Source organism: Thalassophryne amazonica, chromosome 1 (genome assembly GCF_902500255.1).
Source record: "Thalassophryne amazonica chromosome 1, fThaAma1.1, whole genome shotgun sequence".
In the NCBI taxonomy this organism is placed as follows: domain Eukaryota; kingdom Metazoa; phylum Chordata; class Actinopteri; order Batrachoidiformes; family Batrachoididae; genus Thalassophryne; species Thalassophryne amazonica.
Genome location: NC_047103.1, coordinates 166768770 through 166792019, shown reverse-complemented (window position 1 = coordinate 166792019; position 23250 = coordinate 166768770). Strand labels below are relative to the sequence as shown.

The window sequence follows — 23250 nt, the reverse complement described above, 5'->3', positions numbered from 1 at the left end:
GCCAGTCTGACACAGGTTCCTTCCCCAGCCAAGGTCAGTACCCACTACCCACTGACTGCTGGGTGGACTGACACAGCGTAGAATAAGTGGTTTGACCAAGGACACAGTTCACAGACAGGTAGCCTGAAGGGGATTCAAACCCAGGTCTACATATTGGCAGGCTAGCTACTGATCCACTCACCTACCTACTCTAGGACTAAGCTCCTTGCCTATTGGTTGTCCTTTTAGGCTTCATTGTGAACACTGCATATGGTTGCTTAGCTACACCAACGTGCTTGCTCCTGGGACAAGGTTTCTGGAAGAGGCTCAGAACTGTTGCTCATTCATAGGCTGGTTGAGGCATCTCATAGAAACTCCATGGATATCCCTTTTGAGGTCTTTCCACATCCTTACATCTGGCCTGAGAACACTTTGGGATCCCTGTAGAAGGTTGAAGGTGTAGAGCAGAGGGTTTTCTGAGATGTTAGCCCACTGGGCTAAGATTTTGGACATTGCTGACATGTACTGCAACAGGATCAAGCAAGTGCATGGCCGACTTGTAACATGTTGGTTCAAACCTTTGTTCTTCCTCAAGCAGTTCCAGTGACTTTAAGAATTTCACATGGTGCAAGAAGTTAGAGAAACATTCCTACAGAAGACCACCAGTGTGGTTTTCAAAGACGACATCCATCAGATGGTGAAACTGCTTATTTGTGAGCCTTGAGTACAAATGATAAAAACTGTATGTTAAACTCAGCACAAGGTGGCGGCAGATATTTTGAATTTTAACAGGGTGGTACTATTTATGAAGCATAAACAGAATTTTAGAAATCCTCCCTCAAGCTGCTCGAAACAGTATGACCCTAGGGGATGTGTTATTCTGAAAATATGTTAGCGTCAGTTTTCAAAATAAATCGAGGAACGGAGTGAATTCAGCCTTTATTAAAACATTTAAACACAGTAACAAAGGTGCGACTTTTGTGGTCGTATCGGTGCAGATTAAATCGGATATTACAAACAAATCAGTGCTACATTATGTTGCTCCAAACATTTGTGATTTTCTTGACTGAAAGTGTAAAGAAGTGCAATCATTAGAAAAGATAAGAGTTTATACAAAGTGCAAGAAGAATGTTAATGTGCACAAAGTTTTTGTGGCTCAAACACATTCAGACATTTTGGTCAAATTAATTCATTCATGTCAACACTGAACATTTTAGAGACAAAAAAAGTAAAAATCAGGGACTAATTTCATTTTAGCAGCATCACTGGAGCGTGTGGTTTATTTAAAAATATTTATTCTTAAATAAAGACAGTAACGTGAGGCTCACGTTGTACGACTGGCAGCCTCTTCTGGACTGGTTTAGTTTTCCTGGAAGCCAGTAGATTATTGCACATGAGTGACAAAAGGACAGATTTCCCTTTGGCACAGACAGAACTCGGCCAGCGGTAAAACGAGGCCCGATGCGCACAAACGACCCGGTTTACCCGAAGAAGAAAGTCTGCATAGGGACCGGACGGGACCGGGGTGTGGCTGGATAAGGTTTACTTCATCTATGCAGGATCTTGGATTTAAGGGTCACCTTAATTTGTCCAGGGAACAAATTTTCTTGAGATGGAGTGTGTGACCCCAGCCAGTGGGGGCGCCACTGCACCGCCTCGTCAGTCATCATGCAGTAGCAAACCGTCTCTCCAGGTGGTGTCACGAAGGGCACTGAAGGTGGACAAGCTCTTTGGCAGTAAACTGGAAATAAATCATAACATGAAAAAAAAAATCAGCATCAGCCATCAAGAAAAAAGTTAAGAATAAATAAATAAGTAAATTAAATAAATAAAAATCAGCTATCACTAAAAAGTATATACAGTTTGTAAAGCAAAGGTTTGTGCACCAATGAGAATTTTCACAATTTTCCTTAATAAATCATTGGTTGTCTGGATCAGAATTTCAGTTAATACATCATATAAGCAGATGAAACCCCAATTAAGTTTTAGTATTTACAGAAAGTGTGCAATAATTACTGAAACAAAATCAGGCAGGTACATAAATTTGGGCACCCTTGTTATTTTATTGATTTGTATACATTTAGCACTAATTATTGGAAAACAAAATTGGTTTGGTAAGTTCACTGACCCTTGACCTCCTTACACAGGTGAATCCAGTCATGAGAAAGGATCAGTGACAAAGTTGAAGTTGCACCGGGGCTGGATCTTTCAACAAGACAACGACCCTAACACTGCTCAAAATCTACTAAGACCATTATGCAGAGGAACAAGTACAACGTTCTGGAATGGCCGTCTCAGTTCCCAGACCTGAATATTATTGAAAATATGTGGCGTGATTTCAAGTGGGCTGTCCATGCTCGGAAACCAACAAACCTGACTGAACTGGAGATGTTTTGTAAAGAAGAATGGTCCAAAATACCTTCTACCAGAATCCACTCACTGGAAGCTACAGGAAGCATTTTTATAGGCTGTTATTTCTGCAAAAGGAGGATCTACTAAATAATTGATGTATTTTTCTGTTGGGGTGCCCAAATTTATGCACCTGCCTAATTTTGTTTAAAGAATTATTGCCACTTTCTGTAAATCCTATAAACTCAAGCTGTTTGTCTGCCTATATTTAACTGAAATTGCTGATCCAAACAACCAATGATTTATAAAGAAAAAATCATGGAAATCATCAGGAGTTGCCCAAACTTTTGCATACCACTGTATATATATATATATATATATATATATATATATATATATATATATTATATATATATATATGTTGTGGTGTGTGTGTGTGTGTGCGCTTGTGTGTATAAATTTAAAGGTGGTTTTTAAATTTGCCTCGATGTATTTGTACAATTCATTCTGCTTTCACGCAAATCTTGACATATTTCAGTTTAATTTTCCTCTTTTTGCAAAGATGGTTTTCTTGTTATAAAACAAAAACTAAAATAAAGTCACCTTAGTTGCCATTTATACTTTTGTACCCAGACAATGTTGTTGTTTGATATCAGTCTCACCTGTCCATCACTGTTACCACTCTATCTTCACAAATACTTCTGATTTATTGAATCCTCTTTGGATAACAGATTATGCTATGGAAGGTCAAAGGTCCACTCTTCTGTTTTGACTAACTTTTTTTTGTCAGTCTGAATTACAGAAAACTGCATTAAATACCTTAAGTGGAAGTGATGGTGCTATAAAAGGTCAAAGATTAAACAAAAAAAGACATTGGTTCAACATTCAAACTCAAGGTCATATTGGTGTTTTTGACTGACAGCTTGACAAGTTTCAATTCACGCTGAATTTTATTGTTTTTTTTATTAAGCTTCATCTCCTGGAAGAAGAAGAGACCTCCTCAAAACTGAAATTTATGTTCAATAAGGATGCACTCTATATGATCATTAAAACTGGGATGTTGTAGTATAATTTAAATAGTGCAAACACCCCTCCCCCACAATAACAAACGATTTTGAAAAGCAATCAGGAAACAGACTTTTGATCCTGATCTTTGCTCCTTATTGCTGATCTTTGATCCTGAGCCAGATCTTTGCTTCTTATTTCTGGTCTTTGATCCTGATCACTATGGTTTGAATTTGAACATTGAGCTTTATAATCCCAGTTGTAGAACTTTCATCTGGATCTGGGAATCACCAACTATGATATAATACCAGGAATCAGGATCAAAGTTCAGTAACAGGTTCAAAGATGAGCGATCAGGATCAAAGATCAGTGATCACTATCACAGGTCAGCAATTACGATGCAAGTTCTGCAGTTTGGATCTTCTCCTTCATCAGGATTGGACCACCACAACTTTACGAGTTCTTCCTTTGCTTGTGTCCCAACCCGACACCAAATTTCAAAGCAAATTTGAATAATCCTGCTAACAATCGAACCTTGATATTGCATAAGGTCTTTGGTGGTGAAATAAATATTTCTGGGACAAGACTGCAGCACATTTTACTCACATCATAAAAAGCTGACTGCTGCCTGATGCTCTGCAGTCTAAGAAAAATCTTTTAATTTTCAGGTTTTTAAATGCAACTGGAACTCAGAGTAGATGCCTTTGCCAGAGTCAAAAATGCTCCGATATATTTTAAGCACCCCAAAACTGAGCGCATTCACGGCAAACCCACGCAAAAGTTTATTAAACGCCTACTACCTGCGTGCTGGTTGGGCAATCTTGCTGTGGGGGGTGGAGCTTGTGGTGCAGACAAAAGAGGCAGGGCGAGGCAGGCTACTACGAGGAGTGGTGACAGTCAAACTGCCCCCTCTGCTGGTGGCTTTACCAAACAGCGGGATCCCGCTGCTGACCCCGCTGACGTTGAGCGCCTGCAGGCTGCTGGAGGTTGCCATGGAGACGGAGCCCTTGATGGTGGGACTGACGTAAGCGGTGGCCTTCAACGGCTGCTGGGACAGAGAGGCAAAGTTCCCCACACTCTGGACCCGGTTCTGCAGCTGTCCCGGGGTCGGGACTGCCGGTGCACCGAGATTACAGCAGGAAAAGAGGAATTCATTCATTTTGAACAAACCAGATTCAAACACAGTTTCATCTCCAAACAGCAAAGAAAAAAAAGGTCTTACTAGAGGGCTGGAGGAAGGCGAGGCCGCTGGAAGAATCAAAGCTCTGGCTGTTACGAAGTAAAGACGGGGAAGCACTTGGATTGGTTAGAATGGGCACACAAGGCATGCTGGGAGTTCTGGTTAGGTTGGGCATGCTCCTCCGCAACTTATCTGTCAATCACACACACAAATCAATAAAGTTAATCACACTGATAGTCCACTTTGGACTGATGGATGCTGGAGAGTTACATGATTTGGACACTGACAAATTATTCAACAAATATACACAAAAAAGTTGTGATGCATTTTGAAAATTTAAATCGGGTGATTTAACAGACTTTTTGTCATGTCTGGACCATCCGTCTCACTCCCACAGGTGGAGTGGGAGCATCGCAGAGTGCAGACTGGCTCACTCCTACCAAATATGGACTTCCGTGACGTATGTCACAGACAAGTAAAAAGTTTTCCACCTTAAATTTATTTCTAACAAGAGAGATTTTTACATAAAGTTGTAGACGCCTGGAACTTTCAAGATGTTTTGTTTATTCGACCCCTTTAAAATATGTTTTTCGGAAAGTCTGAATAGTAAATGGAAACAGGCAAAAACTGTTGGTTGCGGTTGTTCTTTGAGGTTCCATCCTCAAGAAGATTAAAATAATCCCACTAAACAAACAAACATGAATCAGTGAGACTCTGAGATCACAAAGGGGTTCACAGTTTTTGTGCACCATCAACACAAAATCATCATCTTAACCGCTGATGACCACTGCCAATTTGTGTCATACAGTACGTACAATATGCTTCCTGACATGCAAAATATAATCAATTAAATGTATTGATTTATCACCAAATAAGAACAAAAGTTACCTCAAAGCGTTCTCCACAAATAAGATGTAAATGTTCTCAATCTTGCCAAATAAAATTTGTCTGGACGCCTCTGTTCTTATGGAGGTTAAGGAATATTACTGTTATTATGATATATATAAAAAACACTTTCAAGAAAAAAAAATACGAAGTGTTGTACAGTTTAAACAAAACTAAAAATATATAATTAAATAAAAAAAACACCCTCCTCCGCCAAAAAACAAAGCTCAAAAATTAAATAATGAATTGAGGTCCACTCAAAATAAGAGCCAGTCAGCTCCAAATTATTCTTCATTATTGTCAAATGATGACTGCATATGTGAATTTTTTTTTTATTAAAAAAAAAAAAAATCTGTTTGTATTTTTCCAAATTTAATGAACAGCTCATCAAAAATATGTATTTTCGCCAAAATTCAAAAATTAAGCATCAATTTTACATGAATTCAACCTTTTATTAAAACTCTTAAACACAGTAACAAACATGCAGATTTGTGGTCGTATCGGTGCAGATTAAAATCGGATATTACAACAAATCAGTGCTACATTATGTTGCGTGAAAACTCCAAACGTTCGTGATTTTCTTGACTCAAAGTGTAAAAGTAGTGCAATCATTAGAAAAGATAAGAGTTTTATACAAAGTGCAAGAAGAATGTTAATGTGCACAAAGTTTTTGTGGCTCAAACACATTCAGACATTTTGGCCAAATCAATTCATTTGTGTCAACACTGAACATTTTAAAGACAAACAAACAAACAAAAAAAAAACCCCACATAAAAATCAGGGACTAATTTCATTTTAGCAGCATCACTGGTGCATGTGGTTTATTTAAAAATATTTATTCTTAAAATAAAGACAGTAACGTGAGGCTCACATTGTATGACTGGCAGGCCTCTTCTGGACTGGTTAGTTTTCCTGGGAGCCAGTCGATTATTGATATTAAAATAATAATTTTATCATAATAATAACAATAACAATATTTCAATATTAAATAATATTAAATATATATAATTAAATGATCATAAAAAAATACTCCCCCCCAAAAAAACAAAGCTCAATAATTAAATAATGAATTGAGGTCCACTCAAAATATCAAATTATTCTTCATTATTGTCAAATGATGACTGCATATACAACCCCTGGCAAACATTATGGAATCACCGGCCTCGGAGAATGTTCATTCAGTTGTTTAATTTTGTAGAAAAAAGCAGATCACAGACATGACACAAAACTAAAGTAATTTCAAATGGCAACTTTCTGGCTTTAAGAAACACTATAAGAAATCAGGAAAAATAACTGTGGCAGTCAGTAACGGTTACTTTTTTAGACCAAGCAGAGGGGAAAAAAATATGGAATCACTCAATTCTGAGGAATAAATTATGGAATCACCCTGTAAATTTTCATCCCCAAAACTAACACCTGCATCAAATCAGATCTGCTCGTTAGTCTGCATCTAAAAAGGAGTGATCACACCTTGGAGAGCTGTTGCACCAAGTGGACTGACATGAATCATGGCTCCAACACGAGAGATGTCAATTGAAACAAAGGAGAGGATTATCAAACTCTTAAAAGAGAGTAAATCATCACGCAATGTTGCAAAAGATGTTGGTTGTTCACAGTCAGCTGTGTCTAAACTCTGGGCCAAATACAAACAACATGGGAAGGTTGTTAAAGGCAAACATACTGGTAGACCAAGGAAGACATCAAAGCGTCAAGACAGAAAACTTAAAGCAATATGTCTCAAAAATCGAAAATGCACAACAAAACAAATGAGGAGCGAATGGGAGGAAACTGGAGTCAACGTCTGTGACCGAACTGTAAGAAACCGCCTAAAGGACATGGGATTTACATACAGAAAAGCTAAACGAAAGCCATCATTAACACCTAACCAGAAAAAACACAAGGTTACAATGGGCTAAGGAAAAGCAATCGTGGACTGTGGATGACTGGATGAAAGTCATATTCAGTGATGAATCTCGAATCTGCATTGGGCAAGGTGATGATGCTGGAACTTTTGTTTGGTGCCGTTCCAATGAGATTTATAAAGATGACTGCCTGAAGAGAACATGTAAATTTCCACAGATATGGGGCTGCATGTCAGGTAAAAGCACTGGGGAGATGGCTGTCATTACATCATCAATAAATGCACAAGTTTATGTTGATATTTTGGACACTTTTCTTATCCCATCAATTGAAAGGATGTTTGGGGATGATGAAATCATTTTTCAAGATGATAATGCATCTTGCCATAGAGCAAAAACTGTGAAAACATTCCTTGCAAAAAGACACATAGGGTCAATGTCATGGCCTGCAAATAGTCCGGATCTTAATCCAATTGAAAATCTTTGGTGGAAGTTGAAGAAAATGGTCCATGACAAGGCTCCAACCTGCAAAGCTGATCTGGCAACAGCAGTCAGAGAAAGTTGGAGCCAGACTGATGAAGAGTACTGTTTGTCACTCATTAAGTCCATGCCTCAGAGACTGCAAGCTGTTATAAAAGCCAGAGGTGGTGCAACAAAATACTAGTGATGTGTTGGAGCGTTCTTTCGTTTTTCATGATTCCATTATTTTTGTCCTCAGAATTGAGTGATTCCATATTTTTTTCCTCTGCTTGGTCTAAAAAAGTAACCGTTACTGACTGCCACAATCTTTTTTTCTTGATTTCTTATAGTGTTTCTTAAAGCCAGAAAGTTGCCATTTGAAATGACTTTAGTTTTGTGTCATGTCTGTGATCTGCTTTTTTTCTACAAAATTAAACAATTGAATGAACATCCTCCGAGGCCGGTGATTCCATAATTTTTGCCAGGGGTTGTATATAAAATTTTTTTTATTTAAAAAAGTTCTGATTGTATTTTTACAAATTTAATGAACAGCTCAACAAAAATGTGTATTTTCCCCAAAACTCAAAAGTCAAACATCAATTTTACTTTATATAACACACTCGGGGTGGGTAAAGAAATCAACTTTTTTATATAAAAAGTCATGATTATTGATTTTTTTTTTTTAAATGAAATCGACCTTTATTGATTTAAATTGACTTTTTTTCATTTTTAATTATTTCACTCTTCTAAATGAGACTATACAAATAATATCCTGAGTTAAAATCTTTATTGACATGTTAAAACATAAAGGTGCAAATACAACATGTGCAAGGTTATTCCATGCTAAATAGAATGATGACAAACTAACGTGTCCCATTATCTGAATGGAAATTCTCAGTTTGGAAAATGTTACTGTTGAATATCTGAAAGCATTTTAGTCCTATCTGGTACTTATTTAGCCATATGCAACGTTCACGCTGCTGCAACTTTCAGGCTTCCTTCTCATCATAAGAAGCAGTGTCAGAAAAAGGCTTCATTCACATCTATGACTGAGCAGGACCCTGTTGGAGATTATCCTCTAATTAATCCACCTGTGATCTCAACAGGACATTACTGATGAGATTTACAGTCATCATTTGTCCAAGTAATCATAAGTACCATTAATTAATGGTACTGACTTCATATTTTGATGATGTTTTAGGTGCTGATTTATTAAAAATAATTTTTGATGGTCTTCTTGATTATTTTTTTTAACAGTGATTTAAATCATACCAGCCCTGAACACACTGAAAATTCACAAATCCTGATACTTGAGCAGATATAGAACCAAAGGAGGTTAATTTTTTTTACTCTCATGGGGACTGAATCTGTATTTTGGAGAGAAATCTGAATTCCTGCTGCTGCTGAGACAATAAGTCTGAGAAAACTGATGGTGTTCCTCACCTGGTCCTGGCCTGAAGACCTGCTGCTCGGACAGATAGGGGCTGCCCAGTCCTAGTCCTGGATGCTGACCGTGAAAGGTGAACCCAGCGGAAGGGCGCGGCGGTGTGGAGGGGGTGGAAGGAGGGGTGGACAGGGAGCTGGTGCTTCTTTGCCAGTCTCGGACGCTGGAGAAGGTGTGGGAGTGCGGGAGGCGGGTGAGGCGCGGCTGCGGCGGAGGCAGGAGGCCGTAGTCTTCTTCCTCCTCGTCCTCCTCCTCCAGGTCGGGGGCGGCGCTGAGCTGGTTGAGGTGGAAGGTGAAACTCTGGCTGCGGCGGTTGGCCAGGACAGATGACATGCTGGCGTAGTCCTGCCTTAGACCTGACGGAGCCAGAAATGAGGACAGGCGAGCAAAACAAACAAGCGTGCGCGCGACACAGAAAGACACACTCGTCACCTCTGGAGGTTAATGAAGCTGAAGCAGCGATGAGCTCTAAGGTCTAGAAGTTAAAAGTTTTAGAAAAGCAGGGACAAAGGAGACAGAAAGACAGCAGGAGACATCAATGGACACAGTAAGATGAAGACAATATTTAGATTTAAAAAAGCAAGACTCTGTGTTGAAGTTGGCGTGGCCTCACTAGAGTGGCCCAAAGTAACGGTCCGTCGTTCTACTGATACATAATAGAGGAGCTTGAATCTTCGACTGGACTGGGTTGCTTGACGCGAGGACGTTTCACTTCAAATCACAGAAGCTTCCGCAGCTAAAATTCTTGCTCTGGTAGTCTGACTTCTGTCTTGACTCTTGTAGAGAAGAATAAACCAGAAGCCAACAAAAGCTGGAGTTTTAAACCTAACCAGACGCCTCCTACCGAGAGGCAACCTGCTATTGGCTAGTGATTAAACAATTGCTTTAATTAGCACCTATTGTGCTCTAGTTAGCACCTCCTAATGACAGGGCAGCTGTCCCTCCTAACGCTGGGACTGACGCCTCTCCTGATGGTGTGAATGACTCATTACCATGAACAAAAGACTGAAACTGCTTTGATCTTTGATGGGGTACTCAGATCAAAGCAGTTTTAGTCAACCACCTGGACAACTGAGAGCCTAAATCAAATCAAATCAATTTTATTTATACGAGGGCTGTCCATAAAGTATAGGTCCTTTTTATTTTTTTCAAAAACTATATGGATTTCATTCATATGTTTTTACGTCAGACATGCATGAACCCTCGTGCGCATGCGTGAGTTTTTCCACGCCTGTCGGTGATGTCATTCGCCTGTGAGCACTCCTTGTGGGAGGAGTCGTCCAGCCCCTCGTCGGAATTCCTTCGTCTGAGAAGTTGCTGAGAGACTGGCGCTTTGTTTGATCAAAATTTTTTCTAAACCTGTGAGACACATCGAAGTGGACATGGTTCGAAAAATTAAGCTGGTTTTCAGTGAAAATTTTAACGGCTGATGAGAGATTTTGAGGTGATTCTGTCGCTTTAAGGACTTTTCACGGTGCGGCTGGACGACTCCTCCCACAAGGAGTGCTCACAGGCGAATGACGTCACCGACAGGCGTGGAAAAACTCACGCATGCACACGAGGGTTCAAGCATGTCTGACGTAAAACATATGAATGAAATCCATATAGTTTTTGAAAAAAATAAAAAGGACCTATACTTTATGGACAGACCTCGTATAGCGCCAAATCACAACAAACAGTTGCCCCAAGGTGCTTTATGTTGTAAGGCAAGGCCATACAATAATTACGGAAAAACCCCAACGGTCAAAATGACCCCCTGTGAGCAAGCACTTGGCAACAGTGGGAAGGAAAAACTCCCTTTTAACAGGAAGAAACCTCCAGCAGAACCAGGCTCAGGGAGGGGCAGTCTTCTGCTGGGACTGGTTGGGGCTGAGGGAGAGAACCAGGAAAAAGACATGCTGTGGAGGGGAGCAGAGATCAATCACTAATGATTAAATGCAGAGTGGTGCATACAGAGCAAAAAGAGAAAGAAACAGTGCATCATGGGAACCCCCCAGCAGTCTAAGTCTATAGAAGCATAACTAAGGGATGGTTCAGGGTCACCTGATCCAGCCCTAACTATAAGCTTTAGCAAAAAGGAACGTTTTAAGCCTAATCTTAAAAGTAGAGAGGGTGTCTGTCTCCCTGATCTGAATTGGGAGCTGGTTCCACAGGAGAGGAGCCTGAAAGCTGAAGGCTCTGCCTCACATTCTACTCTTACAAACCCTAGGAACTACAAGTAAGCCTGCAGTCTGAGAGCAAAGTGCTCTATTGGGGTGATATGGTACTATGAGGTCCCTAAGATAAGATGGGACCTAATTCAAAACCTTATAAGTAAGAAGAAGAATTTTAAATTCTATTCTAGAATTAACAGGAAGCCAATGAAGAGAGGCCAATATGGGTGAGATATGCTCTCTCCTTCTAGTCCCTGTTAGTACTCTAGCTGCAGCATTTTGAATCAACTGAAGGCTTTTCAGGGAACTTTTAGGACAACCTGATAATAATGAATTACAATAGTCCAGCCTAGAGGAAATAAATGCATGAATTAGTTTTCAGCATCACTCTGAGACAAGACCTTTCTAATTTTAGAGATATTGCGCAAATGCAAAAAAGCAGTCCTACATATTTGTTTAATATGCGCATTGAATGACATATCCTGATCAAAAATGACTCCAAGATTTCTCACAGTATTACTAGAGGTCAGGGTAATGCCATCCAGAGTAAGGATCTGGTTAGACACCATGTTTCTAAGATTTGTGGGGCCAAGTACAATAACTTCAGTTTTATCTGAGTTTAAAAGCAGGAAATTAGAGGTCATCCATGTCTTTATGTCTGTAAGACAATCCTGCAGTTTAGCTAATTGGTGTGTGTCCTCTGGCTTCATGGATAGATAAAGCTGGGTATCATCTGCGTAACAATGAAAATTTAAGCAATGCCGTCTAATAATACTGCCTAAGGGAAACATGTATAAAGTGAATAAAATTAGTCCTAGCACAGAACCTTGTGGAACTCCATAATTAACCTTAGTCTGTGAAGAAGATTCCCCATTTACATGAACACATTGTAATCTATTAGATAAATATGATTCAAACCACCGCAGCGCAGTGCCTTTAATACCTATGGCATGCTCTAATCTCTGTAATAAAATTTTATGCTAAACAGTATCAAAAGCAGCACTGAGGTCTAACAGAACAAGCACAGAGATGAGTCCACTGTCTGAGGCCATAAGATCATTTGTAACCTTCACTAATGCTGTTTCTGTACTATGATGAATTCTAAAACCTGACTGAAACTCTTCAAATAGACCATTCCTCTGCAGATGATCAGTTAGCTGTTTTACAACTACCCTTTCAAAAATTATTGAGAGAAAAGGAAGGTTGGAGATTGGCCTATAATTAGCTAAGATAGCTGGGTCAAGTGATGGCTTTTTAAGTAATGGTTTAATTACTGCCACCTTGAAAGCCTGTGGTACATAGCCAACTAATAAAGATAGATTGATCATATTTAAGATCGAAGCATTAATTAATGGTAGGGCTTCCTTGAGCAGCCTGGTAGGAATGGGGTCTAATAGACATGTTGATGGTTTGGAGGAAGTAACTAATGAAAATAACTCAGACAGAACAATCGGAGAGAAAGAGTCTAACCAAATACCGGCATCACTGAAAGCAGCCAAAGATAACGATACGTCTTTGGGATGGTTATGAGTTATTTTTTCTCTAATAGTTAAAATTTTATTAGCAAAGAAAGTCATGAAGTCATTACTAGTTAAAGTTAAAGGAATACTCGGCTCAATAGAGCTCTGACTCTTTGTCAGCCTGGCTACAGTGCTGAAAAGAAACCTGGGGTTGTTCTTATTTTGTTCAATTAGTGATGAGTAGTAAGATGTCCTAGCTTTACAGAGGGCTTTTTTATAGAGCAACAGACTCTTTTTCCAGGCTAAGTGAAGATCTTCTAAATTAGTGAGACGCCATTTCCTCTCCAACTTACGGGTTATCTGCTTTAAGCTGCGAGTTTGTGAGTTATACCACGGAGTCAGGCACTTCTGATTTAAAGCTCTCTTTTTCAGAGTAGCTACAGCATCCAAAGTTGTCTTCAATCAGGATGTAAAACTATTGACGAGATACTCTATCTCACTTACAGAGTTTAGGTAGCTACTCTGCACTGTGTTGGTATATGGCATTAGAGAACATAAAGAAGGAATCATATCCTTAAACCTAGTTACGGCGCTTTCTGAAAGACTTCTACTGTAATGAAACTTATTCCCCACTGCTGGGTAGTCCATCAGAGTAAATGTAAATGTTATTAAGAAATGATGAGACAGAAGGGAGTTTTCAGGGAATACTGTTAAGTCTTCAATTTCCATACCATAAGTCAGAACAAGATCTAAGATATGATTAAAGTGGTGGGTGGACTCATTTACATTTTGAGCAAAGCCAATTGAGTCTAATAATAGATTAAATGCAGTGTTGAGGCTGTCATTCTCAGCATCTGTGTGGATGTTAAAATCGCCCACTATAATTAGCTTATCTGAGCTAAGCACTAAGTCAGACAAAAGGTCTGAAAATTCACAGAGAAACTCACAGTAACGACCAGGTGGACGATAGATAATAAGAAATAAAACTGTTTTTTGGGACTTCCAATTTGGATGGAAGACTAAGAGTCAAGCTTTCAAATGAATTAAAGCTCTGTCTGGGTTTTTGATTAATTAATAAGCTGGAATGGAAGATTGCTGCTAATCCTCCGCCTCGGCCCGTGCTACGAGCATTCTGGCAGTTAGTGTGACTCGGGGGAGTTGACTCATTTAAACTAACATATTCATCCTGCTGTAACCAGGTTTCTGTAAGGCAGAATAAATCAATATGTTGATCAATGATTATATCATTTACTAACAGGGACTTAGAGGAGAGAGACCTAATGTTTAATAGACCACATTTAACTGTTTTAGTCTGTGGTGCAGTTGAAGGTGCTATATTATTTTTTTTCTTTTAGAATTTTTATGCTTAAATAGATTTTTACTGGTTATTGGTTGTCTGGGAGCAGGCACCGTCTCTACGGGGATGGGGTAATGAGGGATGGCAGGGGGAGAGAAGCTGCAGAGAGGTGTGTAAGACTACAACTCTGCTTCCTGGTCCCAACCCTGTATAGTCACGGTTTGGAGGATTTAAGAAAATTGGCCAGATTTCTAGAAATGAGAGCTGCTCCATCCAAAGTGGGATGGATGCCTACACAGAAATACTGATACATAAGGATTCTCTGAAGAGACCCTGAAGATTTGGACCTTTGGATCAGCATCTCTAAGCATGTCTGTCCAACCTCATGATTCCAGATGCTCCAGCCTCAGCATACTCTACCCCCTTCTTTAGTTCTTTAGTGTATCAAGTACGTTAAAATTGGCTTCTTTCTCATGGACTAAAGGTGATGATCTCATTAGTGAGGCAGCTGATAACTCCAGGATCTTTGGTCCGATTCGCTGTCAGACAGGAAAACTGCCATGGTCTCTTGAGCAAAGTTCATAAACCCAGAGGTGTTCCTGGTGTGCAGCTGAGCACCGACCAGTGGGTGATAACACGAGGCATCCATGTATCGCAATAAGACAGTTCATCTATGCACGGTGAATATTTGTTTTCAAAATAAAAGTACAGGTGTGTAACCTACTCTCCTCCTGCAGGCGGGCCATGACCTGGACGTCTGTGAGGTCATGGAGTTTGTATCCCAGACTGATGGAGTCATCGTCCATCTCTGCAGCGCCAACATCACCATCCACTGACGACTGAGGACTGAGGGTCGAGTGCCGGAGGAGACGACCTGCACACAAAACGTTTGTTTGGCTGATTGAGTCTTTTTCATCGTTTTAATGAACTGATTTAGGACTGTAACAGATACACAGACTTTTATTCTGAAAAGCATGAGGCAGAGGAGAAGTGCTGTCTGTGCTTACTGCGGTTGGCCAAATGAGGGAGGAACGTGGGCGTCCTCTCGGCGACGGGGGAGAGTTCCTTCCCGACCGGACTCGATGTCTGATGGAATTGGAGTGGGGAGAAGAGGGGCGGAGCTAAGACAGGAAGAGGAAACATTTTAGAAGTTTGATGAAGAATTCATGCTGCAGACTGGAGTTTAAACAAACGGCACCTGAATCCTAAAATGTACCGTCAAATTAAAAACCTGCTTTTGGAAAACATGCACACATGATTTGCTACGTTATTACTCAATCGACGTGCTTGTTAATAACGACACAAACATTAAAATCCAGACATGAGATGAGCATCGACGGCATTGCAAACTGTTGACTGGCCAAAATCTAACAACGAAAACGTACGTCTTATCCATCACCACAAAATGTGACATGGATCCCCCCATATCAACCGCAGTAACAGTGGCAGGACACAAGTCTCACTCACTTTTGGAAAAAACAAACAAACAAAACAAAAAAAAAAACGTGGACCCACTGTGAATTCTCGAACCTGAAAATCTGAAAAGTTTGTCAAGAACAAATCAGGCTGATTTAGAACATTGTGTCTGAACAACTACAACGAACATTTTACGTCTTAACCGGTTAAGACCCGGTTATAACACGGATCTCCAGGTATGAAAAATAACAACAATAATAATAATAGGGTGGCGGTTTACCATGACTTTCAGAGGACTGGGGGGTGGAGCAGGACTTTACTGACGGAGAAACAGTGATGGGCGACACAGCAACTCGACCCTGAGGGGGGGCCGGGGGGCAAGGAAGACGATGGGGAGCTGGACAGTGAGCCACGCCACCTAGAGACTGAAGCAGGGCACAACAAGCCGACATTCACTGTTCCAATCCTGTAATCAAGCATGTTCGAGTCAGAAAAAAGTGTCTTCCAAAATCTAACATTCTGCCACTGAAACAAACAAAAGCATAATCTTCAAACAAACACAAAGTCTAACACCCCCTACTCCACACGGCGCCGTTCTATTACAATCACCCACAATTTAGATAAAGTGCAAAAAATGGGATGAAACGGCTTACTCTGGCGTGCCTCCTCTCAGGCTGGCTTATAAAGTGCAGACCTGGCAACCTGACTGAAAATGAAAGTAAAGCTGCACCCAGCTGCATTCTCAGCCAGAACCTCCACAAACGCTGCTTTCACTTCAAAATTTTACCCCGATGGAGCACAAACAAAGATGTTTCAAGCTGTACTCACTGGGACGACCCCGTTTAAAGATGTTTGAACGTGATTGAAGCTGTTAAGACTACGAACACCTAGAAGTGATCGCATAATGGTGCCGATATGTCAAATCAGGATGAAATTTTTGAACAGGTTAAAAATTTCACCTCGATTTAAAAAGTGGTGCTGATGACGGTCGTAAGTACTGCGGATACCAAGTTTGTTCAAGATTAACAAAAGATGGATCAAGGAGCTGCTGTGATGCTTCAAAACGCATCCCGATTTGCTATTCGGGATGAAACGTGAAGGAATGGCGCTCTGTGGAATAGGGGTATCAGGATCCTTTCACTCAGCTGTACTTCAACCAAACCACCACTGGATGGCGCTGTACATTTACAAATCATCAGGGACCTGGTGCTTCCAGCTTTTCACAACATTTTTAAGAAGTCTGATCTTGTTTTCTGCTCATATCACTGGCGGTTTGGTAACGTGGGACGTGTCTGTGTCCAAGTCCTCTGTAGGAAGTCCCACAGTCCGGGTACGAGTCGAGTCCCTCTGGGCATCACCACGGTCGAGTGCCAATCAGACGGTGGCGTCACTCTCTCAGTGAGTAACTATGGAATTTACACACAATTTGTTTCACGTTCTTACAGTTTGTAACCACTAAAGTTCAGAATGTAAACGTCCGATGATTCTTTTGACTCGCTGCCCGACTAACTGATGCTGTATCGTGAGGCTCATCCCCTTCAACACTGCTGTTGCGACATCTTGGAGTCGAGCTCTTCATCACCAATCAAACCTAGATAATGGTATGGCTGCTCACTCTAAGAAGGAATCCTTCGGAAAAAAAAAACAGGCAGATTATTTGATTTTAATGTAGAATTTTGGCAGGAGTTTGAGAGGGAACATCGATGACATGAAGGGGCCGATACCTGAACCAGGTGGAACCTCCACAAGTTCAAAATAACTCAAAATCCTGCTGCAATTACAGCAGCAACAAAAGCAGCGCTACACAAGTCCACAAGAAGTGACAGCGTCAGGTGAAAATTTGTGTTTAGTATATTTATCCTCTGTCAAATTTCCCAGCAGAGACCTCGGTGACGCTGGCTGCAGGCTCGGGGTTTGGACTGACCTCTGCGATGGGCCGTACTGGGTGGCGGTGACATTAGCAGCTCACCAACTGTCACCATTCAGCAGCTTGGAGCACAATCAGCCGCCTTCATCACAGACGAACCTCAGCGGCTCAAACACTGAACTGACTGTTCTCAGACGGCGAGCGGAGCCTGACGGCGGCGGAGCTGCAGTGACATCATGACCAAAACGGGGTGCGGACGACAGAACGAAAGCTCACCTGCATTTTAACACACATGCACGTTGACTGGTGCCGACACGCGCAGGACGAGGAGCTGTCTCTCATCTGTGCCACTACAAGCCACTTAACAGAGACGGAGGCGTATTCTTTTCATGTAAATGGTTTCCATGGCAACGACTCTCCATCTCTCTCGACTCTGCAAGAAGCGGGACGAGCTGGTGGGAGGATTTTTCTCTCTGCGGCTTCAAGTAGTGCTCAGACTGTAGTCGAGGCGGTGAGAGATAAAATCACAACCTCTGAGGCAATGCAGAATCCAGACGACAAGATCGGGATCCACGCCAAGACCCAAGACCCAAAACCCCATTAAAGACTCGGCAATTAAGAGCCATAAAAACTAAAAATCACTTTGCATTCAGTGGTTATTGTGACAAACTCAGACTTTCTTCAAACTCGTTTTGCAGGAAGTATATATCACAAAATTAGTGTTTATTTTGTTTTTATCTTATTTTAATTTTGAAAGACAAAATCTGATGCAACAAGATCTGATCTCTCCATGCTGCAATTCTTCAATAACCAGTTATACAACTGGAACTGTTTGCATTTTACAGTTGACAGCAGAGCGCTGCAGATAGATGGCGCTCACAGTCAGCTCATAATCAAGTTTTTGAGGCTTTTGTGTGCAAACTATCCTATTTTAACCTGACCTGATTTATACATGGGAATGAGATCCGATTTACTGTGGGAATTAACGGGCATGGCCTCTAGGAGGTGCCAAATTTGACATAAAATGCATGAACAAAGAACAACCACCTGGTGCTCCCCACTCATTAAATAATTATCCCAATGCACAGACTTAACAAATAATTTAATAATTTAATTTCAAAAACCTTTGGGGAGTTTCCTTATTTATTATTGACATTTAAAAAAATTTAATGCTAGGTGTATGAGCGCAATATTACTTTTACAAATATGGACAAATATGTAGCTATTATGACAATGGTTTCGGGACCAAACCCGATCCTGCTGATCAGTTTTAGTCCTGACTCAGTATTTATTTATTTTTTTCCTGGTTTAGCTGTAAACACACAGCAGACATGAAATCCAGTTTTCAAAATGCAATAAAATAAATAAATAAAGTTCTCTTTATGACATCACTAAAAAACAGCCTGGTCACCAAACATTTGGTCAGCTGACACATTGTTTGGAATATGACAAAGTTCAGAAGCCCATTTGCTCATAAAACATTTACACAATTACTCACAAATCAACCTGAGGCAGATTTACAAAAACTAATTTTCACTATCTTCAACTTTGTGTCCATTTAGAATGATTGGAAAACATGCACACATGATTCGCTACATTATTACTCAATTGACGTGCTCGTTAATAACGACACAAACATTAAAATCCAGACATCCTGATCCAGACATAGTAAGTAATCACTTGTCTTAAAAAAAAGAAATTAGTATAAAAAAAAAAAAAATTAAATTACTATAAAATTTGTGAGCAAACCCAGTTGTCCCCATTAAAAAGGACTCAAATTAGAGTTGGAAGACTGATCAAAATCGGACTTTTTTCTGTATCAGGTCTTTATGATGTCATAAATCAGGCCTGACTTTAACATTAAAGGAAAACTGTCAGATTCAGATCATCTCAGAAATGACAATTTACCAGCAACCATCTGAATCACCAAACAACTCAGTCAGTGCAGATAAATAAACGAGTGGATAAAACGGAAATGAGGTGATTGAATTTAAACAATAAAGAAATTAAACATCCATTTGTATGTTTTTTTTTCTTTTGTTTGTACTGTCTGGTTTTACTCCTCAGAAGAGTTTTTGGTACCCCCCTCCCCACAGCGTTTGCGATGTGTTCGCTCGCCAATGCCTAAACTAATCAGGTGAAGCCTTCTACCGCGGCTGACAGGCAGGTCATGTGACCTGATCCTGACCTGCCTAATGCCATGACACAGATTAGAGTCTAACATTAGACACCCTGATCACTGTGGGCACAAAGTAAGGAGTGCTTTTCCACACTCAGGTACCAGAACCCCCATGTAGGTACCAGAACCCCCACTCAGGTACCACCACTTGATTAGCATTTAAATAATTCATTTAAATTAAATCTATTTTTTTTTTCCCTTTTGCCACAGTCCCCCTTGCAATTTGGACAAAATAATTAAATCCACTAGAAACAGCAGATTTGCTTTTAGAAGCCGAAAACTGACAGATTTAATTTCTGGGAGATCATCTGCATAAAGTTCAATAATGAGAATCTTTAACACAAATTCATAGCAAACGTCACAAAAGGTTTCTGCTGCCAACATCTGAGGTGGCAGAAGTCAACAATAGCAAAAATTTGGCATCTATCAATTTATTGTGTAACGATGCAGCGGGATAATCGCATTGTGAAGCCTGTATTGAATCACACTATATATACGTATATACAGACCTTGTTCCAGTCGGAGGGACAGCGATCTTCTGGCGGCCTCCACCTCTGATTTGGGACCGTCTAGAACCTGCCGGCACCACTGCAGAGGTGTGAGCGAGTAATCAGAAGTCTCCTTATGTTTTAGGGATGAATATAACCTGGAATTAAATAAATAACCAAAACAAAACACGTTAACCTGACAGAAATAATTAGCAATCACTCACTGCAGACTGTAGATACATTTCTTTCACTGTATGTTTTTGAGCAATACCGTCCACCCATTTTAGATGGAGTTTAACTGTATTGCAGTCATTTTGGTCATGCAGCTTCTACAGTTCTCTAACTAAGTTGTCACCCTTCCTGAGTCACACTCTGCAAATCATCCAGCCTTCTTTCATCTTCACTTTCTTCATTCAGCAGCTCCTCAAAGTACAGCCTCCACCTTCTCGACACACTCTCCTCACTTGTCAGCACATTTCCACCTGCATTCTTTATGGCTCAACCCTGCTGCACATCCTGTCGGGCCACTTGATGCAGGTCTCTTTCTTCTTCATTTGTTTTCAACTTCACACCCTGCTGGCTAGTCGCATTTTCTCCCACTTGTACAACATCTCCTTGTTCCATTGTCTACTTTCTTCATCTGACTATGCAAATTCTTTTTGAACCAACCTTTTCCTCCATCTCTCCTTCTACACCCCAATTGTTAGCACAGTTTTTGCCAGAACGCTGCTGGGAAATAGTGCCAGTGGTGATCACTGTTAACCCGGGCATCAGGTCAGGTCTGGGAACATTCACATGTTGCTGCAACCATCAACATCTACCTTGAGTCATGGATGGTAACCATCCAGCTTGTCCATACCCACCTCCTGAAAGTAGCAATCCATCGGCTGCAAACAGGAGATATGTGGGTGTTTCCAGCCCCTGGGTGAAACAAACTCGATCAGACACAGACAAACCTGCCACACAATGTCGCAGATGATGTTCCCTCACAGGTGGTCCAATTCTTCAAAGATCGAAGGAATCACATACATTTAGCCATTTTTAAAGCTATTCTGCAGCTGCAGCTATGAACTGGGTGTTCATGCAGCACTTCCTTGGCCCAACCATCCACCCACCGCAGGGCATCCTCGGCCCAACCGTCCACCCACCGCAGGGCATCCTCGGCCCAACCGTCCACCCACCGCAGGACATCCTCGGCCCAACCGTCCACCCACCGCAGGACATCCTCGGCCCAACCGTCCACCCACTGCAGGGCATCCTTGGCTCAACCGTCCACCCATCCTTGAGCCCAACCACCTTCACCTTGCAGGGTGCCCTCAAGCACCACCCTCCATCCTCGAGTTCAACCACCCTGCCACCACAGGGCGTCCTCAAGCCCGACCGTCCTCCTGCCGCCGGGTGTTCTTGACACAGGCCGTTGTGAGGGTCCCCGGTCCCCCTCAGTCCTGCATTTTTGACAGTTGATTCCAAAATCTTATTTTTAACCTGCTGACAGGCGGGTTAAAAATCACAGGCTGATGGCACCGAGGTGCAAGACGGAGAGTTTTAGGAAGACTTTCCTCCAGGCTGCTGTTAGGCTGTTTAATGCACATTGATTGTTAAAATGATGTCTGTGGATTTGCACTTTCATTTTATTTTATTTTACATTATATGATAATGACAGATGTACGAAATTTCTGTCTGTGTGAGCTGCTGCAACAGCATCATTTCCTGTGAAGGATCAATGAAGTATCTATCTATCAAACAGCCTGATTCTTTGCAGAACCTGTAATTCTCCATGAAATTAATTGACAGAATCCACTGAAATCACAGCGTTTTTACGCGTGCACGCGGAGCCCAAACGGTCCAGTCCCTCAACAATTATTGGTTAGATTTTTTTTTTTTTTTTGCACAGACGTTGCGGGTTCGAATCCCTGCTGGAGGGTCGCAGAGCAAAGCACCGATGGAATCCGTCGACCGGCGAAACAAAGACACTGACCACGTTTCCTCATCCGAGGCGCAGATCGGGTCCGGGTCCAGGTCCAGGTCCAGGAGCTCCAGCTCGTCCAGAACCGACAGCTCCTCCTCCTCCTGATGATGCCACACTGCGGCTCGGTTCGGCCGCAGGCTGATGAAGTGATCCGGCGACAGGCTCCGGTGGAACAGCGGGCTCGGCGGCCCGCCGCCGGTTCGGTTCCGCAGCTGCTCGTTCTGGTGTTCGAGCCTCCGAACCAACTCCTGCAGCTTCTTCACCTCCAGCTCTGCGTTCAGGGACTTACTGTTACAGTCCACCTCTGCCATGACCGGCGGCTTCAGAACCGCCGCCGCCGCCGCCTCCATCCGATCCGGATCCACACCGACCGCCGGGCGCAAACACACGGGACCGATTCCGGCTCACCGCAACCGACCAAACCTGTTCAAAAGACCAAATCTGATCAATAAAACCCCGACGGCGGCTCAAAAAATACACGTCACAAAAAGTCCAAATTAGACTTTTGAAGTCAAAACCGCTGAGAGGAGTGCGCGTGCGCAGGAACGAGCAAAAAAAAAAAAAAACAAAAAAAAAAAACACATTTATATTTTAGACTTGTTTTGACGAAGTTAACATTTTCAGTTTTTTCTTATTGTGGCTCAGAAGCTTGCAGTTTATATTTTTAATATTTAAATTTTGAATACCCGAATTGTTTTTTCCAATTAACTAATAGGCAAACCACACACACACACACACACACACACACACACACACACACACACACACACACACACACACACACACACACACACACATAAAATTCGATTTGAGTTAGGATCATCCAAGTGTAATAAAAATAAATAAATCTAAAATTGAGATTTTTAATGTGAATTTAAATTAAAACGGCCGAAATTTTGATTTGAATTGTAACATCCAAATTCTAATTCATTAATATAACTCAAAAAAGCAAACAAATTTGACCTCAGTTTATAATATATATATATATATATATATATATATATATATATATATATATATATATATATATATATATACATAAACACACACACACACAAAACACACACATGGTGCATCCACAAAGTATTCACTGAACTTATTCCATATTTTATGTTACAGCTTCATTCCAAATGGATGAAATGAATTTTTTCTCCTCAAAATTCTACACAAAATACCCCACCAATGACAATGTGAAAAAAAGTGTTTGAGATTTTTTTGCAAATTTATATTATATATTATATACAGTGGATGCAAAAGTATT

The 23250-nt window shown here is 41.0% G+C and overlaps 1 protein-coding gene across 1 annotated transcript; it reads right to left on the bottom strand.

Moving 5' to 3' along the window:
- Positions 1 to 1230: 1230 nt before the first annotated feature.
- LOC117517695 (SLAIN motif-containing protein 1-like) lies at positions 1231 to 22376 on the bottom strand. The gene is given in 10 exon segments (XM_034178821.1): positions 1231 to 1720; positions 4134 to 4446; positions 4556 to 4705; positions 9160 to 9516; positions 14795 to 14944; positions 15078 to 15191; positions 15767 to 15866; positions 15868 to 15911; positions 20042 to 20178; positions 21999 to 22376. Coding segments are annotated over 10 exon segments (1788 nt in total). The 5' UTR covers positions 22340 to 22376; the 3' UTR covers positions 1231 to 1638.
- Between the last annotated feature and the right edge of the window lie 874 nt (positions 22377 to 23250).